Source organism: Littorina saxatilis, linkage group LG1 (assembly GCF_037325665.1).
Source record: "Littorina saxatilis isolate snail1 linkage group LG1, US_GU_Lsax_2.0, whole genome shotgun sequence".
Lineage (NCBI taxonomy): Eukaryota > Metazoa > Mollusca > Gastropoda > Littorinimorpha > Littorinidae > Littorina > Littorina saxatilis.
In genome coordinates this window covers 76,261,016-76,286,058 of record NC_090245.1, presented here as the reverse complement: position 1 = coordinate 76,286,058, position 25,043 = coordinate 76,261,016, and the positions used below count along the sequence as shown (strand labels likewise).

The window sequence follows — 25,043 nt, the reverse complement described above, 5'->3', positions numbered from 1 at the left end:
AACTCTCCTACATTGCAGGAACAGAATGGTCATGTTCTCTTTGCTCAAAACAAGCAGAAGAATGTTTCCAACTTGTAATTTTCTCTCTAAAAAAAGGACAGCAAAGTAACTTGCTTAAATTTTAATATACTACAGTGTATATAATTATCATCTGTGCTCAAAGCATGTAACAGGGGCTTTAAAGAAAATAATAAACATAGTACATTTGATACTTAATGCTTCACATTGATGGAACATTGTAAAATATATAATAATAATAATAATAATGAACCCAAACAAAAGCCATGCCATTTATTGTTTTTGCAAATGTTCATTTATGGTCAAGCTATGACTATACGTGATGTACAAATAGACACATAGGCAGTCGGACACAAAGACTGAGTGCAACCAGTGATATATAGAGAGACTATTGAATGTTCCTGGTCCAACCCACTCCTTAACCTTTCACCTGAATGCATAATAATTAATAACTTTTCTTACATCCAGAAGCAGCAGTATCTGTCACTTTCGCCGTAGCAAGCTGAAATCTGTCACCACTTTGAGAGGAGGTGTAGGCAGCAAACATGCCAGGAGTGAGCGTTGGTAATTGTGGCACAGTGTCACAGTACGTCGAGTTACAGACACACACCATCGCATAACTTGACACCTTCATTGACACACATGGCTGACTTGCTTGGGCTGTGCAAAAGAAAAACTAATTTTACAAAGGTTGCTTACATAAGGAATTACTCTCCTGCAGTACGTGCTCTGGCAATTACTATTAAACTAAGATGCGGGAGGTTTTATTTTGTGATGTAAATAAGAGTGATCCATTACTTAGTTTTTACTGTGTTTATTCACTGTGTTCAATGAGCCTACAAACACAATAGATGGAGAGAGAGAGAGAGAGAGAGAGAGAGAGAGACAGAGAGAGAGACAGAGAGAGAGAAACAGAGAGCAGAGAGAGAGAGAGAGAGACACAGAGAGAGAGAGAGGGAGATAGAGGGAGAGGAGACACACACACACACACACACACACACTTGAGATCTTAGCCTTTCTGATGAGGTTCGGTAAGCCACGAGAACACGAGTACCCAACATCACAAAAGTAACACTCAAAAAGGTAGGTCTACTTTCAATATCAAACTCAAAGCATGCAGTGTTTCTTCTATATGAGTGCACACTTAAGAAATCTACAATAAAATATGCACGCTTACCGTGAACGAAAGAAGCCACGCAAAGCAGAAAGAGACGAATCATTTTCGTGGTATGAAACAAATGTTCTCACATAAAAAGACTGAACAAAGCAGACAAGGTGGTTCCTCAACAAGTCACATGATTTGCTTAGTAGGGTGAGAGTATCCTCCCCTGTTGTTGTGCTTTTTGATCAGTTTCACAGAAGTTCTTATTTGTCTATAGTTCCAGTTACTGACAATTGCAAGCATTTTCTGATTGGCCGAGTAGTGGACTGAATGATTTAATGACTGCCTGACTTCTTGCGTTTGTTTTTGCGTGTGAACAAAATAAAATAGAAGACTAGATGAAGAGTGGGAGATGCGTCGTCTGCTCGTAGGCTAAGAAGATGATAAGAAGGCTCAAGGTTGGTTCCTTGACACACGTTGGTATACGAGATAACATTATTTTGCAATACAATTGTATTAGTTATGTCCCAACCTACAGGCCTACTTATAGGCAATAGTCTTATCCTCAGGTTAAAAATGATTTATCACACACACACACACACACACACACACACTGAACCAAAATAATTGAGTCTTTGATTATATTTAATATTTTACATTTGATCAGAAACGCACAAACACATGCAAGTTATGCACTCACACACACACACACTGACATAAACCCCAATAGACAAAGGTAAAACAGTAAATTAATAAACAAAATAAAAACTAAAAACAAAGGTAAACAAAACAACTGCAAACACAGTATTTCAAAATTGTCAAAAATAAACAGATATCAAAATTTAACAGTACAAAGCTAGCAAAATTATTTTACAAAGTCTATATGCACACCCTGAGGTCAAATAATTAGAAGCACCTAAATGTCACAATCAGTATTATCATCAAAAGATCGTTACACTAGGCCATCTCAAAGTTAGGAAAATTAATAGTACTGATCAAAAGATCAGATATAGGCCTCGCGGCCTTAGACATCTGCAATTTATCTTATCTCTTTTTATCTCTTATCATTGTTATGATATGACGTCATTCTTGTGATGACCTCATGTGGCCGTCATATGTCGCGAAACTGATATCCTAGTGATTGCGCACCACTCTTGGAAGTCGCCATCTTCCTGTTAGGTTCTCTTCAGTTCTTGAGTTTAGTTCATGATGTTGCTAGAGTTAAATAAATATATGCCCACCTGCACCATTTAACAACGTATTGAGTCATTTGGAGTGGAAGTAACCCAAATCTCATCCATAATTGCTTTAACTTCTGGTAACCCTTCATATGTACCCATAGATTTCTCAGTTTAAAACTTTCTTTTTTTCTGGAATATGGTTCTACATCAAATTATCTCAAATGTGACAGTTTTCACAAGGTAATAAATTGTATATAGGGATGTACTGGAATGTCTATAACGTTGAGATCCTTCATAAGCCTGTGACAATGTCAGTAGCTTGGAACAGAAATGTCTATGAAATCCTCCTCTAATGAGTTTAGGCATGATGTGTGTGGTACATGTAACTACAACTGGACACAGTTTTGTACAAAAATTGTGACGTTCATAACAAAAGGAATGGGAAAACAAATTGGATTTCTGATTGGTCACTGTATGCATTATTATCACAGACTATGAACAGGAAAAGGCAATAAGATTAAAAATTAAAAACACTAAATATAAAAATGGCCACAGCATAGAAAATGCAATGGGTTTGCACAACTACTTCCATATAAAAGTCCTGAGAGAGTATGGTTGCATATCAAAATTGACATATCTGGAACCATCTTTTATTGATAGCAGCACTGAACTGGAATCCCTGAAAAAGACCAAAGACAGTGTTTTCAGTAAATTCTATAGGAGACGCAGGCAGGTGTTTTTTTTTTACAGCTTGCATGCATGCATACATAAATGAACACACAGATACATATAGACACACAGTCACTGAGTCAGGCACATACAACCACACAAACACACACACTAACATGCATGCCTACGTAGATACAGACACACACATGTACACATATACACACCATACATGCATACAGAAACACAGACACACGCATACAACCATCATGGAAGCGAACAAGCAACATAAACTCATCCAGAAACATGAATATACTTCAAACACATTTACATAATTCACAAAAACTACTTTCTTTGCTTACATATTGAGGAAAACAGCAGCCACATTTGAGTCAGGGCGGAGAAATGCTGCTGCTTTTACATAGGGTGATGGAGATGGAACAGCCATTTCTAAATAGACTGATCCAGGAGGCAGAAACTTGCTAGGAAAGAGAAAGAAAATAAAAATATGAAATATGCCACAAGTTAAGCGGACGAACAATCAAAAGAAGTACAAAGTACTGTAGCCATGGAAAACAAATATGTAAATGGTGCTCTTATCAAATATGTAAAAGGTGCTCTTATCTTATTCAACAAAAGTTGTTAACTTAGTACATTTATTACAAATTCAACAACATTTTTGTTTAATTATATACTGTGTTGTGTTATTATTCTAACTCAATAGCCAACTTTCATAACTTTCTGACAATTAGAAACAGTGTCTCATTAAGTTTTACAACAACAACAAAAAACAACAACACAATTCTGTTTCACTGTTATTCAAAGTCAAATTCCACATGCCATAACTTTCTGATGATAAGAAACATTTTTTTCTTCAAATGTCCCTTACTGCAGTCATTACACACCTGAAATGCCCCATGGCATAAAACATGGGCTGTTTGTAGAACTCCTTGGCAGTGGCATTGACAAAAATAGGACTATTGTCCAGATTGTGCACCCAGTTAGGTCCTCCGATAGTGCTCAGGGCAATGTTCCAGTCTGTCCACCCTGTCACCCAGTGGTTCAAATCCTAGATTAAAAAAACGAAAAGAAGCAAAGCCCCAATAGAATACAAATCATGTTAAATAATTAGGATCAAAATCTTTATCAAAACCTCTACAGAAGAAGAGCATTATCTACGATTATAACAAATGTCGGGAATAGTCTTGTCGTCACTAAGTGTAGTCGGACTAATCCTGTCGTCACTAAGTGTAGTCAGATGTATTTAGTCATTTGTAGTTATTCGTACGCACCACAGGAGTGGACGTTTGAAAGAAGCAAACGAGGAAGAAGAACCAATTAAGACCAAAGATGGATGTGTACTACATAAAATAACACAACACACACACACACAAACACACTCACACACATATTGGTTATTATCGATTCCATTTTGGTCATATGCACATCTAAAGCAATTCTACATATGTAGATTTCTTGATTGACTTACGTCCAGTATATCACTGGCGTACGATTGAGCATGGTCCCACACCCCAATCTTGACCACTTTGACCGTGGCCTCTGTGGCCAGGATAAACTTGTCTGGAAATTCCTGATGCGTGAGGTCTAGAGCAAGCAGAGGAGAAAACTGGTCGACGTACCAGTGGATGCCAATGCCAGACACATACTTTGCCGCTTCAGGGTCGGAGAGTACCTGCATTAACAAGTCAAACAGTGAAAAAGTGAAGAAGCGATGTCTTCTCAAACAAAACACTGCAATCGTAATCCTTTTGATATTTGTAACCACTAGAGGCCTGTCATTCCTTTCTTCTTCTTCTTCTTCTTCTTCTGCGTTCGTGGGCTGAAACTCCCACGTACACTCGTGTTATTGGCACGAGTGGAATTTTACGTGTATGACCGTTTTTTACCCCGCCATTTAGGCAGCCATACGCCGTTTTCGGAGGATGTCATTCCTTTAAAGCACCACCCCCAGTAAAAGAAAAATCCTTGAAGATCAAACATTAACATGTTAGTCTCTGCTGTTATTTGTGTGTCCAACCCTTACAAAGGCACTACTCGCCTCACATGAGGCTGACTTATGAGCACATCTGTAATCTGTATTAGTGTCAGTATGTTGCATGTTAAAGTGTGTCTGTTTTTGTATATATATGTGTGTGTGTGTGCATCCATGTACACATTTGTTAGCACGTGTTGGTGCATGCATGTAAATGAAAGAGCTGTACTCATGCACAGGGTATATTTGCATAAATACAAGTTATTGACGGGGTAGGGACAGAGAAAAATTCTGTACAACAGTAACCTTCTCAGCCCAGTATGGCAGAAGCAAACGATTATCATCCAGCATCATGAGCTTGACATCCCCGAAACTGTTGTTGTGCAGTGCAGGTCCAAGATCCAGCTTGATAAAGTCTCGCTGTTGCTCTGGTGTAAATCCCATGGCTTGAAAATAGTGTTTATAGATGTAGCCATCTGTCGGCTCATTTTGTGCTGTCAGACCCCAGAACGTGATGTTGTGCTTCTGGTATTCCTGCAGAAATCTGAGTAGGAACAGACACAACTAAACAAAACAAGGATTGTTGCCTTTTTTTTCTTCCAAACAGAGTGCTAATACATGTGTATTTTTGCCATTAAGATGTAAAGACTAATTTGATTAGTGTGCCTCTATAACCTTTCAAAACAAAATGACTAGATGCTCAACTTAGTAGCAGGTTCACATGTGGCAGGATCTAAAGCACTTTGTAAGGGTTACCCCCTTTTAAATTATGAGAAGGTAACAGAATACAATCTTTATATTCAGTAATCATAATCTGTTTCAACAATTATATATATAAAAAAAGCAGATACACAATAAAATTGAGTGTTTGATAATATATATACAAAATTTAAAAAATACGCACCCACCTCACAAAATAGTTGGCCCACGTTCTGTAATACGGTCCCCCAGGCTGACCAATCAAAGTGCCGTTGCCCGTCATGTTCTTGTTGGTCTTCATCCATGCTGGGGCGCTCCATGGGCTGCCGAACATCTTGATCCCTCGCTTGCTCATCGCCATGGCTCGCTGAATAAAGGGTATCTGAAAACATTCATGATAGCTTTCATCACAAACTGAGGAAGCAGACATGGGATATTGAAATATATGGGTAAATTTATTTTTCTTAGTCAAAATCATCATTTAGAGGTAAGTGTAAATCATAGCTGACCGACATCGCATACATACCCATACTTATGTATACACCGCAAACATTTTTCAATAGATTTGCTTGAATCTCGAGAGTGGGTTTTGGGGCTTTGAAATTTACGGAAAATTGTAAGTTTATGTAAAAGCCTGACATCTGAGGAAGTCATGAGGGTGTATGACATTTATGATACAGAAGTTATTTTAGCCTAAGAAGCCTTGTAAGACAAATGAAAGAACGTTAGTTTTAGTTAAGTGACACCAATAATCTACGGGCTGTCATTCTTGTGAGAGGACACCTCACATCAAAGGGCACTTTCTGCTGTCCATTGGTCGATCAACTTGACCATGCATACCTCTCGTTAAAGGACACACTTTACGTAGCAACACTTCTGATTAGTTCCTGCTTTTGACAGTTACCACTGTAGTGAAATGAAACAATGCAGGCCTGGAAGAACTAACATTTACCTTATATTTCAAATCCTCAGGCGCTAAAGCAAAATGCTGCAGTTGGAAATCTCCGTCAACATCATCATATGAATACTGGTGAGTGGAGAAGTCACAGCTGGCCATGGGGACTCTTCCGATGTTGTACTCAATTCCCTCTGGGGCAAAATAAGACTGGAGAAGCTTGTCTTGTGCTGCTTGTGGAAGACTGGCAATGTTGATTCCTGCAGAGTCTGTGAACGCTCCCCCAAAGCCGATGATGCTTTGTCTGGTTTTGTTTCTTAACACCTCATAAACCACTGAAAATGAAATGCAAATCACTTTTAATGCAAATCATATGGTAAATTTAAGATAAACATTAAAATTTCTTTTTTAAACTAAGATTTTAGCTGGAGTTAGGTGAGAAGATTTTGACTGAGAGTAAGAGTAAGGTGAGACTTACATGTTTGTGAACCAAATGCTTCCTCTCACAATATACTTGGCAGACAGGCAGACAGATGCATACAAAGTCAAAGGCAAACAGACATAAACAAAGACAACAAGTCGCGTAAGGCGAAAATACAACATTTAGTCAAGCTGTCGAACTCACAGAATGAAACTGAACGCAATGCAATTTTTCAGCAAGACCGTATACTCGTAGCATCGTCAGTCCACCGCTCGTGGCAAAGGCAGTGACATTGACAAGAAGAGCGGGGTAGTAGTTGCGCTGAGAAGGATAGCACGCTTTTCTGTACCTCTCTTCGTTTTAACTTTCTGAGCGTGTTTTAATCCAAACATATCATATCTATATGTTTTTGGAATCAGGAACCGACAAGGAATAAGATGAAAGTGTTTTTAAATTGATTTCGAAAATTTAATTTTGATAATAATTTATATATTTTAAATTTTCAGAGCTTGTTTTTAATCCAAATATAACATATTTATATGTTTTTGGAATCAGAAAATGATGAAGAATAAGATGAACGTAAATTTGGATCGTTTTATAAAAATTTTTTTTTATTACAATTTTCAGATTTTTAATGACCAAAGTCATCAATTAATTTTTAAGCCACCAAGCTGAAATGCAATACCGAAGTCCGGCCTTCGTCGAAGATTACTTGGCCAAAATTTCAATCAATTTGATTGAAAAATGAGGGTATGACAGTGCCGCCTCAACTTTTACAAAATGCCGGATATGACGTCATCAAAGGTATTTATCAAAAAAAAGAAAAAAACGTCCGGGGATATCATTCCCAGGAACTCTCATGTAAAATTTCATAAAGATCGGTCCAGTAGTTTGGTCTGAATCGCTCTACACACTCACACGCACAGACACACAGACACACACACACACATACACCACGACCCTCGTCTCGATTCCCCCTCTATGTTAAAACATTTAGTCAAAACTTGACTAAATGTAAAAAGACACAGATTGTGACAATTATGCAAAAACTCACAGCCAGTTGAAGTTTTCAAGAACGGAGCTGCACTGAAAGCTAACCGTTCCCCATCTTCAGAAGAGGAGTAAACAGCCACCTGGCCTTCTGTCAGCTGTGGCAATGGTGTTACTGTGTCACAGTATGTTGCATTGCACACACATACTGAATTACCATTACCCAGGCCCCTTAGGTTGCATGGCAGGCTTGAAGATGTTGAACAGGCTGATGAATATAACAATGACATCCCGTTTATTGAAATACATCCAGAATACCATCAAGTGCCTGCATAAAGCAAACATTTTATCCTCTTCAATCTGCACAATGGCATATAATTATTTGTACAAAACATATCCCACCCCCTTTAAAACAAGGTAAAAGCTATACGCACTCCGAGTGTTTGCAGGATCGATTAGTCTGTATACACTCCGGCAATGAAAAGCTTTATTACAAATCTGTAGCCAATGAAATGCCCCCAAACAAGTCGTTAGGAGCGGCCAATGAAAAATCAGTCTGACATATGGACTTCCGCTATCTCCTTTTTGGACCGTCGAGAGTTGGCAAATTATGTACATTCAGTGACTGATTCACATAGTATACAACTGTTTCTAGGTCGATACACACTCCAAGTGTGTTCCAAACTTCGACAATAAACTGCCATGAAGCATCAGTTTCGTGTTTGTGTTTGTTTTTGTCTGTGTTTGTTCCCAGCGTACTCTCATACCATGAATCGAAAGTGAAGCGTACCTTTGCAAAATGGCGTCGAATGACGCTCCGAGTGTTGATGCGGTTCAGTGTTGAAAATGTAATATATACGTTACAGCAAAGGCCATGCAACATCAGATTGTTTTCGTTTCTTTGTATTCTTATAATCAACTGCTCTGCATTCTTATCGCAAAGCGGTGTCGAATGGCAAATTCGCTTCGCGACCAGAAGTTAAAGCCGGAGTGTATACAAGATTCTGACCCTTGTATACACAACTTGAGTGCATATAGCCAGTGCGTTAAAACAAACATAAACAAGAAGAGCAAACGCTCGATCGAGTCACTTTCGCAGTTCTGAATATTATATGAGGCATCAGATGGACAGGAAGAAATTGCTATTCACAACACAATGAGTCACGTTCACATAAAATTTGAGCCCGGTCACTTTTATAGTTTCCGAGAAAAGCCCAACGTTAAGTTGTGTGTTGCCGAACAGAAAAGGCTAGTTATCTCCCTTGTTTTTCTGATAACGTTCGTAAAAGGCTACAGATGTAAATACTTTGATGTAAAGAATAATCCTACAAAGTTTCAATCACATCCGATGAACTTTGTCAAAGATATAAAATGTCTAATTTTTCCTTTGACGCTGACCTGTGACCTTGAAAAAGGTCAAAGGTCAACAAAACCATCGTTAAAGTGTAGAGGTCATTGGAGGTCACGACTAAACAAAATATGAGCCCGATTGCTTTGATAGTTTCCGAGAAAAGTCCAACGTTAAGGTGGTGTCTACGGACGGCCGGCCGGACAGCCGGCTGGCCAGACGGCCGGCCGGACAGACTAACACTGACCGATTACATAGAGTCACTTTTTCTCAAGTGACTCAAAAATAAAACATCAAACCCTATCAATTCATACAAAAAGTAAATTTCCTCTAAGAGAACTAAGTATTCACTTTTACTTAGAGATCAAAACAGAAGGTTTTAAAGACTGTTGCTGTTTATGCTTTACTACAACTACATGGATTACTACAGGTATTTAGGTAGTAGAGACAATGGAAATAGACCAAGTGAAATCCCAGTGTGATCAGGTCATCTTCTGCAATACAAATTGCTGATCTGCACGATTAAACAACTACCTTGTTGATGAAGGCATGCCAGGAGTAGGACAAAGTGGGAAACTGTAAATCTTGTAGCAGACCACATTTTGTGAATAGCCCCTCAGGTTCAGTGACCAGCTTCGTTACGTGAAAGTGCTTGCCAGGTCTCGGCTGCAAGCTGGTCAGTTATCAACAAAACATCTTGACCCACATCTCGATCAGTCTCATTATCTGCGTTTCAAATCCTTGTCCAGTTAGCAAGAACACTGCTTGTTCGTTGCTTTCGCTTCTCCTGTGTTGTACAAGGTAGACCACTCTGTGGCCTTTGCTCTTCTTTCCTGAAAATGAAAGTCGGCTTGGTCACGTGATCCAAGTGCGGTCACTTTGAAATATTCCGCAAAACACAGACGCATGGATCAATCATGTTGACAGCGAAGCTTATAGAAAGCGTTGCAGCATGGAATCTGACGTAAGAAATACATGCGCTGCTTAACATGTGTGCGGTTATGATACGAAATGAAGACTCGAAGCCCTTTCAATTTCATTCTTTTTTGAGTACATTTGCCTGTTCAGTTTCACTTTCGAGATCTGTTGCACTTGCAGTTGCAGTGTTTTGGTCACAAAGCGTAGTTAATAGTCTGTACGCTAGTAGGAGGGTGGAGTCAAGTAGGTTTTAGGTTCGACTAGCTTTTTTTCGTCGCGATTTTCGGCCATGAATGAAATTTAAAAGCTTGAATAATGAATTCTCCTCTCTACCAGTACCACTACCACTGAAAACAAAACAGCCCTTTCAATTTCATTGTTTCAAACAGAAATGTCCCCTACTAAATCAAATGATATTGTGTGTTTAAGTCATAGGCGAGTGTTTTTGAAACTTTTTGTATGTTCTTTTTTAGGTATCCCATGAACACTGTAATGACTTCAACTTGAGGCATATGTTAATCTTCCCAATACACCAGTTAACAGTTTCGGCGTTTACATGGAACGAAGAAGGAAAGAGCAAGATGTACTTGTAAAAACATACTCGCAAAAAGCAATCTGCGCATGCGTTCATATCAAAGGGGGAAAAAAGGAAAATCGCATGTTTGTGTGCCCGATGTGATCCTTAGAACCTTTACACTCTTTCTTCGAACACTCAAAAGCAACTTCAGGGCTGGAAGACTACAAAATTGCACTTTCTGCCGACTGAATCTACGCTTTCTCAAATCAACCGGAACAGGAAGAAGAAGAAAAAACTCTCGAAAAAACGATCTGCGGATGCGCATTTTCTCAAAAACAGGAAACCGGAAGAGGAAGAAGAAGCAAAAGTGCTCGTAGAAAAAGATGTGCGCATGTGCGAATCTAAAATGGCCGCGGAACTGTTAATCGGTGTATAAATTGAATAATACATTATCATTGATATTGACAAAGAAGCATTCTTTGTTGCCAATTAACTGTGGCTCACACTCACACTCACACTCACAGTTGGGGATAGAAGTTCAAAAAAATTTGGGAACAAAGTTTAAATACGGTGGGTGTACACCAACTCTTCGATTTTTATCAAATGCGACCCACGACTAAGTCAGTAAGTGCTTGTTGGTGTGTGTATGGGATGTTGGGTGTGTGTTTGACTATGAGACCGAGAGGGAGGGGTAGCCGCTGGTGTCCTTCGCTGGGGGTATGCAGTGCCTTGGATGGTTGACAACTGTGCCAAAGGCATTGCACTTCTGTTCTACTTAATTATTAATCATAATAAGTCCCGCACTGACTCCCACAGAACACCGTTTAATTTTGCACTCAATCTGTTTGGTGTGTGTCTTACTCTTAGTCTTCTTTGCAATGCCAATGCCTGCATCTACCAGGGCCACACCCCCTTCTGCCCTGCTTTGGGTCAAATTAGACCCATTCTGCCAAATTAACTCTCCCGGAACAGTCTGGCATCTGCTTCTGTCTCTTGAAGTTGAACATGAAAACAAAGTTTACAGAATGAATCAAACTTAAATTTCAAAGTCAGAATTTCGCCACTATCTGAGTATCTCACTTCATTTTCAACCTGCTGCCATGGTTCTCTGGGTGTGCAAACTATGTTACCTTGGAGTTGGAACACCTTCCTTGAATTTGGGACACATGCAGTACTTAAACTTTTACCTACAAGGTTATAATTTCTGATCACATCTTAACAAAGGTATCTGTCATAATTTTTCAGGACAGCTGTGGAGTGCCTGAAAGAAGGTGCAAGCCCTAACACACTGAGTAAGGACGGAGCCACCGCTATGCACATTGCAGCTGGTGTGGGGACAGAAGCTGTCCGTCTGATGCTTGCTTATGGTGGAAACCCAAATGTTAGGTATGTATCCACACAATGATATTGGTAGAATAAAGTCTTTTACTTTTAGATTTTTGAGTCACTTGAGAAAAAGTGACTCTATGTAATCGGTCAGTGTTAGTCTGTCCGGCCGGCCGGCCGTCCGGCCGGCTGTCCGGCCGTCCGGCCGTAGACACCACCTTAATGTTGGACTTTTCTCGGAAACTATCAAAGCGATCGGGCTCATATTTTGTTTAGTCGTGACCTCCAATGACCTCTACACTTTAACGATGGTTTCGTTGACCTTTGACCTTTTTCAAGGTCACAGGTCAGCGTCAAAGGAAAAATTAGACATTTTATATCTTTGACAAAGTTCATCGGATGTGATTGAAACTTTGTAGGATTATTCTTTACATCAAAGTATTTACATCTGTAGCCTTTTACGAACGTTATCAGAAAAACAAGGGAGATAACTAGCCTTTTCTGTTCGGCAACACACAACTTAACGTTGGGCTTTTCTCGGAAACTATAAAAGTGACCGGGCTCAAATTTTATGTGAACGTGACTCATTGTGTTGTGAATAGCAATTTCTTCCTGTCCATCTGATGCCTCATATAATATTCAGAACTGCGAAAGTGACTCGATCGAGCGTTTGCTCTTCTTGTGATAAATGTACATGGTTTTTGTCATAGTAGATTTCCTCAGGAAAATTGAGCCTGCTAACACAGGGAACTTCCACTATATATTGTGAATTTGACTTTGTTGCGATGACATACTTGGACCCCCGAAAAACGGGATCAACTTTTCTCTGATGACAGCAAAAACAAACAAAAAACCTAAAAATTTGACTTGACTTCTGTCAGGATTTCCCCCGTTGAACAAGAACGTTTCCTCCCTTAGACTTGTACAGCATACGTCAAACTTCACACCCTCAAACCCACCCCCACCTGTTCTTCTCAGACTAAGACTAAGAGGAAAAAAGATCAGTTGGACTTTAAAGTCCAAATGTCCTGACTTCAAATATAATGTAAGGCCAGAAGAACTCCTCCATTCAAAATTGTCAAACGGTAAACCAGCCAGGATTCAAAACAATTCATCAGATTGAAATAATGTTCAGTTTTCTTTTCCTTTACTGTTGAGATTGCCATTAATTTATCGTGATGCTACTGTTATGAATTCAGCTGGATTGATCGTGACCTAATTTACTGGAGACAATTTTTTTAGAATTGCTGTTACTTGCTTTTCAGGTCTTTTGACGGGTCTACTCCGCTGCATGTTGCCGCTGCCTGGGGTGACAAAGAAACACTGCGACTTCTGCTTCACAATGGGGCAAACCCCAACCTTGTCGATCAGGTAGGGACTGCGCGTGTGTGCGTGTCATTGTGTGTAGCTGTGAGCGTAAGAAAGTAGGAGGGTTGGAGAACATGTCATAAAGTGTCATACAACGGCGCACCGCGACCAAGGCTACCATGATGTACAAAATCATGAGTGGACTGGTGGAGGTAGCCCCAAGGGAAGGCACACTGACACCGGTCCCAAGATCAACCAGGGGGCACACCACCAGACTACAGGTCCCCCAGTCCCGCACTGACTCCCACAGAACATCGTTCTTCCCGTCAGCGATCCGCCTCTGGAATACCATCCCCCAAGAGGCTGTGAGCGCAGATTCCCCCCAGGCCTTCATGACCATCGTTGAGGCCTGGCTCCAAGTCACAAGTCCATAAGCACCCCTTGTCAGAATCCACTCCCTCTGTTCCCCCTCCCCTCCGCATTAGATTCCCCTCCCCTTGCATTAGATTCCCTTCCCCTCTCTCATTAGACCCATTCCCCCTCTCCATCCCTAGCGACCCATAAGTAATTAGTAGTGATATAGGTAGAATCTATCACTCTTGCTCCATATTGTTCGTCCTGTTTGTATTGTTTCGTCGGGGCCCAGTTGCTGCGCTAGGTAGCGCTGGGTGGTAGGCTAGCCCTTGGCCCAGGGCCTGAAATCGGGCGCCACGGCAAATAGCGAAAAGCAATAGCTTGCCTACCAACCCACCGCTGTTTTGATTTTCGTAGGTACACTATCCACATTATCTTTCACTCTAGGGAAATTAGGCGCACCAACCAAAATGAGGATTGTTGCCCTGTAAAGGGATTTACTCATAAACGTGAAGAAGTGTGAGAAAGCGAGAGGTTGAGAGAGAACAAAAGTGCATATGGAGTATGTACTGATACAGCCCCATTTGGGGGACATCACGTACCGAAAGTAAAGTAGAGTGAGCAGTTTAAGATTCATTCAGTGCGATGATGAACCTAAAACGACGGAATCAGCATCTCTGAAGGAAATGATTTTGTTGCTGCTAGGAAGCATCCTTACAAGGCTCATTCTGCAGAAGTCTAAGAAAGACCATGTCACTCCCCTACTTACCACCCTTCACTGGCTTCCTATGAAGTATAGAATCGAGTACAAGTTGGCTCTGTTAGGGTACCGCTGTTTTGAGAAATCACTTCCCCCCTATTTGTCCCATTCCCTCAGTATCTACGAGCCATCTCGTTCTCTCAGATCCTCCTCTGAAAAACTCCTTCGCATCCCCAAAACCAGGACCAAGACCTTTGGTGAAAGAACCTTTAGGTACCAGATTCCGACCGTCTGGAACTCGCTTCCAAGTTCTATCCGTGACTCCAGCAGCCTTTCCTCCTTCCAAACACAACTCAAAACATACCTGTTTCGTAAAGCCTTTGCTTAGCCTGAGTAGACTCTCCACAACTCTATTCTGTTTTGGAACTCTCTACCCTGTATGTGCTTTATGGTCTATTTGTCAATGGTATCTTTGTGTGTGCGCGTGCGTGCGTGTGTGTGTGTGTGTGTGTGTGTGTGTGTGTGTGTGTGTGTGTGTGTGTGTGTACTTTAAACATTGTACGCTAAGTTTTGCTTAGTGCTTGGGATCTTGGTGTTATGTCTCAGTTAAATGTATGCTTTGTATGCTTGTTGATTTGTGCTAGTTTATTCTATAATGAATTTGTAAAGCGCCTGGAGCCAATTGATGGGACTCGCGCTATAGAAAAGTTATTTATTATTATTATTATTATTATTATTATTATTATAGTGGAACCTCCCTTATAAGGCCTCCAAAAATCTGAGTAAATCAGGTCTGAAAAAGGAGAGAGTCTTAAAATGAAGGTACATTTACAGATGTTATCAACAGGACATCTCAAAAAGTTAGGTCTTAAAAGGGAGGAAGTATTGAATTAGAGGGTCTTCAAAGTTAGAAGGGGGAGGGGGGTGTGTTCCCCTGTACTCACACTCACAGATACATTTTTTGGTTCAGTTTTTGTTAAGATTCTTCTGTTACAATAGGGCACAAAAACTGTTACTTTCCTTTTGCGCTCAAGCATCTCTGTGCACAGCATAAAGTTGTCACACAATTAAACCTAACTTGACCATGTTGTGCTTTGCATGAACCACCAGGATGGACAGAGAGCAGTGGATGTGGCCAGAAGTGAGCAGCATGCCGCCTGTGTGGATTACCTGAAATACTACACCATGCTGGTTGCCATAGGTGACAAAGAAGAAAGCCCTATGTACACAGGTGGGTGGAATTATGGAGAGATACTTTTTTTGGATTGTCTTATTTCGTTTTCAATGATTTTTCATCAGACTTAAATTTGGATTTCAGTACTGCTGCTCTGTTAGTTTGCCTGGACCAACCCAGGTCAACTTTATGTGCAGGCGATATCCATTTCTCATCCCTGCGTCACCGCTGTGACACATTAATTAAAGACCTCAGACATTCTGTTAGAACAAGAAGACTAGTGCGGTAGCTACTCACACCTCAGCATGCAAAAACTTGGATAGTACAACTCTGTTGCTGCTAGCTTTCCACCGGGAGGTAGTGACCCCATTTCCCAGCATTGGGATAATAAAGTAATAACAAGAACGTAAATCTATCATGGTTTCTAGCAGAATCATTGACATTTGTCCAGCAGTTTCCAAAGCATTTTTTAAAAATGTTAACACAAAAGTGACTTAAAATTGAACACATTTTTTTAAATTTCAGCTGAACCAGTTGACACAAGGCAGGCTGAATTTCCACCAGCGTACAACCATCCACCTTCTCAGAACCCACCATCCTCTGTTTCTTCAGATGAAGAAGACCCTGTCAACCTGTCGTCAGAATACTCTGATGCTCTGTCACGCCGTTTGAGTCAGCTGTTGAATGACGGCAGCTCCGCTTGCCTGGATGTGACATCTCCGGGTTGTCCTTACATCGCTGACAAGATTGATCAGAAGAGTGGAGCTGGGGATAGGACAATTCTCAACGAAGATTACTGCGCTGGTGTCCTTGATTCTAGTGACTCTGAAAACAGTGAAAGCAATTTGCATAGTTTAGATTGCCAATGTCATAGCAACCATTGCTGCATTCATAAGGAGCCAGAAGATACTCAGCTGTACAGATCAACACACAAGTTTTCTGATGCCAGTTATTTTGATAAGCCTGTTTCCCCAAGGTGTGATGACCTTGAGGTTGTCTATGGCCAAATCCTTGAGAAAAGAATGAAACAAAAGTATTTCCCGGATTTGGACAGACATGACTGTGTGTCCAAGGAAGATGGAACCAGCAGACGCAGAAGTCATTCATCAGAATGTTTGTCTCCATATTGCAGACATTCTCATGTGAGATCACCATCGTCACTTCTTCAAGAAAGGAGCCTTGGTCATGAAAGAACGCGAACGGCCTCACCTTGCTTGAGAACTTCAAGACATCGATGTGATTCTTCACCCAAGAGCAAAGGATCTGGTTCCAACCGCAGTCCTTGCTGTGCAAAGGCAAGGAGTCATCATGGTAATAGTCAACGTTCACCAGTAGGAAGGGGTCACCATTCACCGTTTGGAAGGGGTCACCAGAAAGCATCTTCCCCTCACTGTCTCCAGGCAGAAGGATGTTCACACTCGCCATGCAGAAGAGAATTACAGTCTGAGTCATTGGGATGTGTGCATTGTGACTCGATTCCTCGGCGCTCTAGAACCTCCATTAAATCTTCACGATCTTCACCAAGCCTGTTACGATCTCATCAATGTCATCACAGGACTCCATCTCCTCACAATGCTTCCACAGAGTTCCATCAGTCAAGGAGCGACCACCAAGGCAGACGAGACCGCAGTGGAGAAAGTCAGAAGACAGCGAGTGCTACTCACAAGCATTTGCGCAAACAGGAGACTTACCCACCAGCAACCAACACCAGTCGCTCACCCGCAAGTGCTAGATCGCCTGTCACTATCATGTCTGTGTTGGGAGGACCTAGATCACCCCCACCAGGTGTGTTCAACCATTATGGCGTTGACCCTCACCTCACTGACATCAGCCCCTGCAGCAAACGGTCAGCCTTCACTGATGTTCGCGGTGATACTGATACTCTTGTTGTCGCTTCTCGCAGCGGTCAGTCAGTGGACAGTGGCTACTGTGAAACGTACAGCTCCAGGTCACCCTATGCAATATATGCTTCCAGGAAGGGCTTGCACGTGGAAGGACAGACCTATGGAAGAAAAGAGGAGACTGGACCCAGGCACAACGTCAAGGGTTCTGGTCTTCCTGCTTCGAGCTTTAAAACTCTCCCCTGCACTGACAAACTTAGCTCGGAGCCAAAGAATCAAACACAAGCAGACAAGGCGGACTCGAAGCTTCCTATAAAAAGGGAAGATTGTGTTACCAGCCCAAGAGTTGGAGTGCGACTGAGTTGTGATGTGAGTGAACCGAACAGCCCTTTGAACTTTGAGAGGGATGATTGCACCATTTTATCGTCCAACCTTGGATCAAAAGAAGCAAACAAATTCAACAAGTATAACAGTGACAAGGACCACCTCTCTCCTCATGAATGTGACAATAATGTGAAAGTGAAAAGTGACAGTGTCAAATTTTCACCAAAAGCAGACTCGTCGGTCTCATCTTTGGAGAGCTTCAGAACCTGTGAAGAGGCCTCAGAGCCAGAAATAGGCAATGGTGTCCCACAAGAGAGCAGACAGAGTCTTCAAAGTCAAAGCTCTTGGAGGCGTTCAGGCTCTAAAAGTCAGTCACCACACTCGGCAAGTGGCGACACCAAAAGAGATTTGCCCAGAAGATCGCATGATGCAGGGCAGAACAAATCCTGCAAGTTTGTATCTGATGGGAAGAGAGTAAAAGCTCCCAAAAGAGAGAGTCTAGGTTTCAGTGTATCTGAATTAGATGAAAGCCGATTCAGTTCTAACAGCCATGATGGAAGAGGGGAGACGCATGCAAACAAAGCAGTTACAACTGATTTACCCAAAAATCAAAGACAATCAGCACTGGACACAAGGAGCTCACAATCCCTCGGTAAGTCATGGGTTCCTCCAGTCACCCCTTTGCCAGATGATAGCGATCTCTACACTTCCGACGGCAGTTTTATTACGAGACTCGAGGAGAAGGCGAAAAAGAAACTTAGCACTGCTGTCAGTTCCGACCATGTTTCAAAATGGCTGGAGAACCTGAGTGTGAATGGACCAAAGCCAAGAGAAACCAAGGTCGAAAAAAATGAAAGAACACCCAAGCGAGTGTCGGATGAGAGTTGTGTCAGTGCAGCATCATCTGTGCAAGAATTCATCTACCGCGACAAGGAAAATGGAATCATGCTGATTGAGCGTCATATTCCCTCCGACTACAGTGGAAGCAGCGGCCGGCCGTCGATGGAAAGTGCCATCACTGTGGACACAGACGAGACAGTGAGCTATGACTGGTCTGATTTTGTCATTAACGATGAAGATATGCATTCCTCTGGCTCTTCATTTGACATCACAGCAGGGCAGACCATGAATTCTCAAGACACGCTGAAAAGCAGCCACCAAGACAGCTGTGATGAAGTGTGTTTCACGGTCAACACTGACAACTGTGAAGACAAGAAACCATCAGATGAAAGGGAAGATGCAAAAAGCAATACCAAGGGCAAAAAGAGTCCAGAGAAAACCAAACCTAGCAGAAGAAGCTCAGGAACAGGGTCAACTGTCAGCAGTGATGCCACAGTCCCCTACGACGTTCCGGAACCTGTCAGCATCCCTCCTGAGCTTGCCTCTCTGTCCGATGAAGCCATCTACCAGAGCTTGAAAGACATGGGCGAGGACCCAGGACCAGTGCTGCCCTCTACCAGGCAGACCTACCTCCAGCACCTGGCAAGTCTGCGGAGTGGAAAGTGTCATCTTACCTTTTCAAAATCACAGCCAGGTATGTGATGAAATACTGTGGGAACAAATACTGTTCCTTGCACACACAAAAATCTGTGTACGTTTTTTTGCTTAAATACATTTTAGGATTCAGAAACAGAAAAGATGAACACTTTGAGAGGTATTTTTGTGTGAGATGAAGATGCTGAGACATGAATTTTGCTTGTATTTGAGTAGTTCCCTTTTTATGTACAAACTTCCCTTGATGGCAGTGTTTGAACTACCTTTTATCGATAATATTAGTAAATCCCGACTAAGATTTATTTCTAACTAGGAAGGTTGAACTTGAAGCAGCTTGGACAATTATTTTGGTTCGCTTTCTCAAGAATGTTATGTAAAAAAACCCTGAATGAAAACATTGAAATGTTGAATGAGCCAGTCCTGTAGAAGTCCATGTAAAATCAGTGCAAAGAAATTAAACCATTTTTACTCAAACTATTGCCACAGGGTACTCGTCAGAGCTGAATCGTCTGCTGTCTGGGTCGCTAGAGATGGAGGATCTGGCCAAGGCAGAGATGGAGATGGTGGCCCAGTTCCAAACACCTGACGGTCGCACCTGGCGGGAGGGAACCATCAAGTCCTGCTTCAACTACTTACTGCTGGACCCAAGGGTCACCAAGAACTTGCCTCTCAGGGCAAAGAAACTCGGTGAGTTGTGTGTGCAGGTGACTAGTTATGTGACATTTTTGAAGTGGATATGGATATGATGGCATTTTTAGTCAGAGTCAGAAATGGTGGTTTTGTGGTGAGCAAAATCATGTGCTGATTATCGGAGGCTTGCTGTTTTGGTTATTGTTTTAGGGATAGTTGATTGCACCAAGCATGCAGCTTACCTGTCAGGGGTGTAAAGGGGCCACATGTGAAGTAGTGAATGCAGAGAAAGAATAGCAAAAGAATCTTTGTGGAAAATGTATTCTACAAGGAAAAGGTAAAAGTTGCTTTTTGTTTGAGCTACACTGGTACCCTCCTGGTAAGACCCTGAAAAAGATATAGTCAGTCCCTTTGCTATCACAATGTTATATTATGAATGATCTTGCCGTAGTGTGTATTTTAGAAGGTGTCTAATCACATGTTGCACTCAGTTTCTGTTATGTCCATCAGGTGACACAGAGGCTTTCAAGACATTTTTGACAGCAGTTTTCTACATTGGGAAAGGAAAGCGTTCACGTCCATACTGTCACTTGTATGAAGCGATTTCTCAACTAAAGACGCCCAAAGTAAAGGTAAGGATGATGTGGCTTTTTGTTTATGCCTGAAGGCCAACCTTTTTATGTCCGAGTTAGCATACTTGTCTGGATCCTGTCAGATTTGACGTGATTCTTTCCTGGATCACGTCATGACTTAAGGTTATGACTTGACAGTCCTTCCCATGTAAATAATTTGACTCACCATCTCAGATCTGGCTGGACTCGAACATCAGATACGATCGTCCCTCCAATTGGACACATACACAAAATCAACAGCTTGGGTGCTCTCTATGCAGAGTGGGAAATTTTGAATTAATTACTTTCTTAACAGACAGTGGCTGCAATCTGTGAAATTTATTCATCAACAAAATCCACCTCTGCACAGGAAGTAGTGAGGATATTGGATTTTCGGTATGTGTGAAGGGATGTTTTTATTCCATGTAATTTATAGGCCTGAACACTTCTGAAATGATGTTTTTATGGAAAGGACTGTGCCTTTAACTCAACCAGTGAAATAAGGTAGGGCTTGCACTAAGCAAGAAGTTTGACGCAAACTACCCCTTTTAGTTTTTTGAGCCAGCAAGACCAGGGTATAACATTCTGATGGGTCCCTCTGAAGGGAATTTGTTCAAACAACATTTGTGTTGTATTAAAATGCTTACTTCAGAGTGTGCACTGGATCTCTTGATGTTTTTGCAAGTGAGAAAAATTGTACCTGTCCAGAATATAGTACACGCTTTTTCAGTTACACATATTTGTTAGTTTTAGCACTAACACATCTTTAGTGATATATAACGTAGACACTGCATTGATTACTGCATTCTCTTCTTTGTCCATCTGTATCGGTTATTGTTTCCTTCCTCTGTTGCTTCAGGTGAGCCAGAAAGTGCAGAAGATCCTTGACATCTGGTCCTCAAGTGTTGGAGTTGTCTCCCTCCATTGTTTTCAAAATGTCATTCCAGTGGAGGCCTACACGCGTGAAGCTTGCATGGTGGATGCCATTGGTAAGATATCTGCATTGCGTTTGAACAAGCTGGCTGTCCTTTGGATGTTCTCTAGGAGCAAGTAATAAGGCTTTTGAGTAAGGGTTATTTAACTGAAGCTTGACAGTTATTCGTGTATAGGAAGGCGAAAGAATTCCAGATTCTGAGGCTATAATTTGCTCTGTGTAGAAATTGTTAGTAGACATTCAGGTTAATTTGTGATTTACATTCAGTATAATCACAGTTTATACAAGCTTCACAGGGACAATATCAAAGTGGGCAATAGAAGTGATGAGTGAAGAAATGATAGAAGTGATGAGCTAACCCTCTCCATTTAAGATAGACCTATATTGATATGCTTGACATTTCAAAACCGTTGCACAGTGATTCTTTGGGCTGCAAACAATAGGGAAATGTAAAATGTGGTCATACAGCAGTACCTGCGATGTGTGGACCCTCCCATGAGAGGACACCTCCCTTAAAAGGACACCTTCTCTTGTCCCTTTTTATATTATCTCTACCAAAGTATACCTGTCATGAAAGGCCACCTGCAATGTAGGGACACTTTTGGCTGGTCCCAAGGGTGTCCTTTCATCACAGGTACCACTGTACCAAAGTTTTGGTTCTTTTAAGTTGTTCAGTGATATTGGCAATGTAAGGCCCCTCTGATGAGAGGACACATCCCAACAAAGGAAACTATTGTCCCTTTGTCTTTCATTGTAACCAAACCTTACCTGTAATGACAATGTAGAGACCATTTTTGATGCTCCCAATGGTGTCCGCTCATCGCAGGTACCACTGTTCATAGCTGTTTATAATGACTGATCGAACAATTTCTTTCAAACAGGTTTGGGGTGCCTGACCAATGTGAAGAAAGGAGATTACTACGGAGTTGCCTCCACCTGGCCAATGAGCAGGCGTCGCTGCATGGGTGCGTACCTGCTGAACAAGGCCTACCACATTTTTCTGTCAGAGGGGGAGCGACAGATCTGTCTACCAGATATTCAGCGAGGAAAATGAACGGATGTGAACAGCCAAAAATGGCACACATGAGACTGCTTGGTGAGACGGTATGGTTGTGTTGGTAGTGGTCTGGTGTCTATGACAAAAAGGTGGTGTTAATGCAAATTGGATCCTGCAACACATGTCCAGATGAAAACAGATGTGAGTGCTGCCTTTATTTCTTGTTCAATATCATCTGCAAACACACAACATATTATATCAAATAACCAAAGGTAAGTAATCGCTCTTAATGCATACGACATGTGTAATAGAGTAAGCGAGAGTTGTACGGAACCTTTTCTCCTGGCACCTGAGAGAATAACAAGCATTGAAATGAACAAGCGACTTTCATCCTCAAAAAAGGATGATCACCGCAAGCTCATATGCTCATCATTCTCCAAGGCACTCCAATTTTTGATATCTTAACATCGCTCTGCCTCATTCTGTTTGAAATTCTAACATAACATATTGTCGATCCTGTCAATAACGACCACCCAAGGGATGACCAAAAGTAGTCTTACTGCAGGTGTTTTTGTGTAAGGAGGATTGCAATGTCAATAAAACCTGCCCAAGAAATATTTTCAAAGTGCTAAAGGAATATTTAACTGAGCTTGTGATTATGCTTGGTCACCAGAGAAGAAAAAATGCTTTTGCTAACTTCTGCTTTTTTTAAGACTGGTGCTGAAAGCTTGGACATTGAAACAAAAGGACTGATAAAATATGGATGATGCAATTTACCCAATCTTTAAGATATTCCCCTCCCCCACAATCCCAATCTCTTTTTTTCTCTGTATCTTGGTTCCAATGTTTAGAATAAATAGAAACTACATTAGTAAGTTTGCTGTTTGCCTGTCTCTCAGTCTCACTCGTTTTCACTTTTGGTAGCATGTTCTGTGTAACTGAGATTATACTTAAAGGGATACACCAGGTAACTTACAAGTTACCTGTATATGTACAGTAGTCCCTTCCATTTCCGGCCCTTTCGTGGGCGTGAACCTACCCGGAGCGGCCAGCTTTCCCATGACTAATGAGTTTTCCTTCTATAATTGACTCTTAATGGCCGTTAACCTGTCTGACGCGGTCAACGGTCACTGATTTTTGCCCTAAGGTGCCCCTCTTACTCGACAGGAGCGGCCACTTAACGGCCACTTGTCACTTTCGCGGGCGAGCGCCTGTGGTGTGTGTGTGTGTGTGTGTTGTGTGCACAGACGGCACAGCACGAGCAGACGACATGAATACTTACGCATGCGCAAACTGTAAATACAGACATGCGCATACATGTACATTTACGGCAGTCACTTCCGGATCGATCACAGCTGATGTGAGTTTGAAACACTTGTTTATCTGACACTCAAATACATATATAATAATCCAAACAACACACATAGAAACATACGAAACAATAGCTTAGCCAGGACGATCGAGTTAAACACGCAAATAATTAAGATGTATAAACGAAAGCAAAACTAACAGAGACAATGAATCGGCGGCTCGTGGATGATCGCTTTCTTTTCTTCATGAAAACTTGATCGTGTTTTTTGGGTTTTTTTGGAGGAGGAGGGGGCCTGTAATGAACGGCCACCTGATATTTGCGGTCACCTTTGCAATGACTAATGGGTGACCGGATATGGCAGGTACTACTGTATATAATATATAAATCATTACATGTATGTAGATGATTTAGCAGATGCAGGTGTCAGAGGTTCAGTCTTTTTAATCAAAACCCTAAAGAGACTATGTTGATGCTATGAACCAAGCTGAGACTGATATAGGATCTAGACTAGCAGGAACTGAACAGATGAAAGAGTCACCGTAGGCATGGTTTATGAATAGTTTAGTTACACCACGCAGTGTTGCTGCATGATACTAGCCGTACAAAACTGTAGCACAGTTGTGTGCAACCATTTTGGATGCCATAGTTATGCAGGAGCATTAAGCATCATGCACAGCTACCCTGATAAAGTGATTCACATTCTTATTTGGACATTTGACACGTGTGAAGAATAGAACTCATCAGTTTGCGTGTTGAGGCTGAATTAGCAAATGTAGCTTGTTTCATGCTGCATGCAATGTACTAAGAGGTGTGAGCTGAACGACTGTAAGATGCAGTGTTGTGTACAACTAGTTACATTTAATCATGTTGTGTGGTGTAACAAAGGCTTTAGTTTAACAAACAAACAAACAAAATGTGTATAGGAGTTATGGAGTTTCAGTTGTTTGTTTACTTTCCTTGTTCATTGTTATATATCTGTGCATGTTTTATCTTTTTGATTCACTTCAGTATTACGCATTTTCATGTTTGTATACATGTGTGTTGCTGCGTCTTGCTACTTCGGTTTTTGTACTGAATTTTGGCCCTGCAAAACGGTACACGAGTTATCAATGTATTTTGTTTCCAAAGTGCCATTTTATCATACTGATGTTACAAAAAAAAGTTCTGATGCCCCCAGTCCCATGCAAATCGTCCCTTTCCCTTTTGTCCTTCAAAAGGCTCAAAATTGGATCTCACCTGTTTTTATGACGCCAATACGCAGGGTTGTATAGATTATGATGTCTTCTTAAT

General features: G+C 41.3%; 3 protein-coding genes across 3 annotated transcripts in view; 1 reads left to right on the top strand and 2 right to left on the bottom strand.

The window, feature by feature from the left end:
- The window catches only part of LOC138979615 (lysosomal acid glucosylceramidase-like), a 10,226-nt gene extending 8,884 nt beyond the window's left edge, over positions 1-1,342 (bottom strand). Inside the window, exons 1-2 of the mRNA XM_070352334.1 lie at positions 1,196-1,342; positions 481-678 (exon numbers count right to left, since the gene is read on the bottom strand). Of these exons, the coding sequence (XP_070208435.1) occupies positions 481-678; positions 1,196-1,238 (241 nt within the window). The 5' untranslated portion in view covers positions 1,239-1,342. The remainder of the gene's footprint in view (positions 1-480; positions 679-1,195) is intronic.
- Positions 1,343-1,747: 405 nt separating this feature from the next.
- On the bottom strand, positions 1,748-10,102 carry LOC138979607 (lysosomal acid glucosylceramidase-like). Its single transcript, XM_070352321.1, has 9 exons — positions 9,848-10,102; positions 8,030-8,233; positions 6,612-6,889; positions 5,869-6,041; positions 5,267-5,504; positions 4,457-4,660; positions 3,873-4,036; positions 3,330-3,449; positions 1,748-2,980 (listed from the first exon to the last, which is right to left on the bottom strand). Exons 1-9 carry the CDS (start codon positions 9,912-9,914, stop codon positions 2,884-2,886), a joined length of 1,545 nt encoding a protein of 514 aa, XP_070208422.1. The 5' UTR covers positions 9,915-10,102; the 3' UTR covers positions 1,748-2,883.
- Positions 10,103-10,209: 107 nt separating this feature from the next.
- On the top strand, positions 10,210-23,429 carry LOC138979587 (uncharacterized). The gene is made up of 9 exons (XM_070352301.1): positions 10,210-10,277; positions 11,994-12,134; positions 13,340-13,445; positions 15,547-15,667; positions 16,136-19,309; positions 19,756-19,956; positions 20,410-20,531; positions 21,370-21,499; positions 22,326-23,429. Exons 1-9 carry the CDS (start codon positions 10,231-10,233, stop codon positions 22,496-22,498), a joined length of 4,215 nt encoding a protein of 1,404 aa, XP_070208402.1. The 5' UTR covers positions 10,210-10,230; the 3' UTR covers positions 22,499-23,429.
- The last annotated feature ends 1,614 nt before the right edge of the window (positions 23,430-25,043 follow it).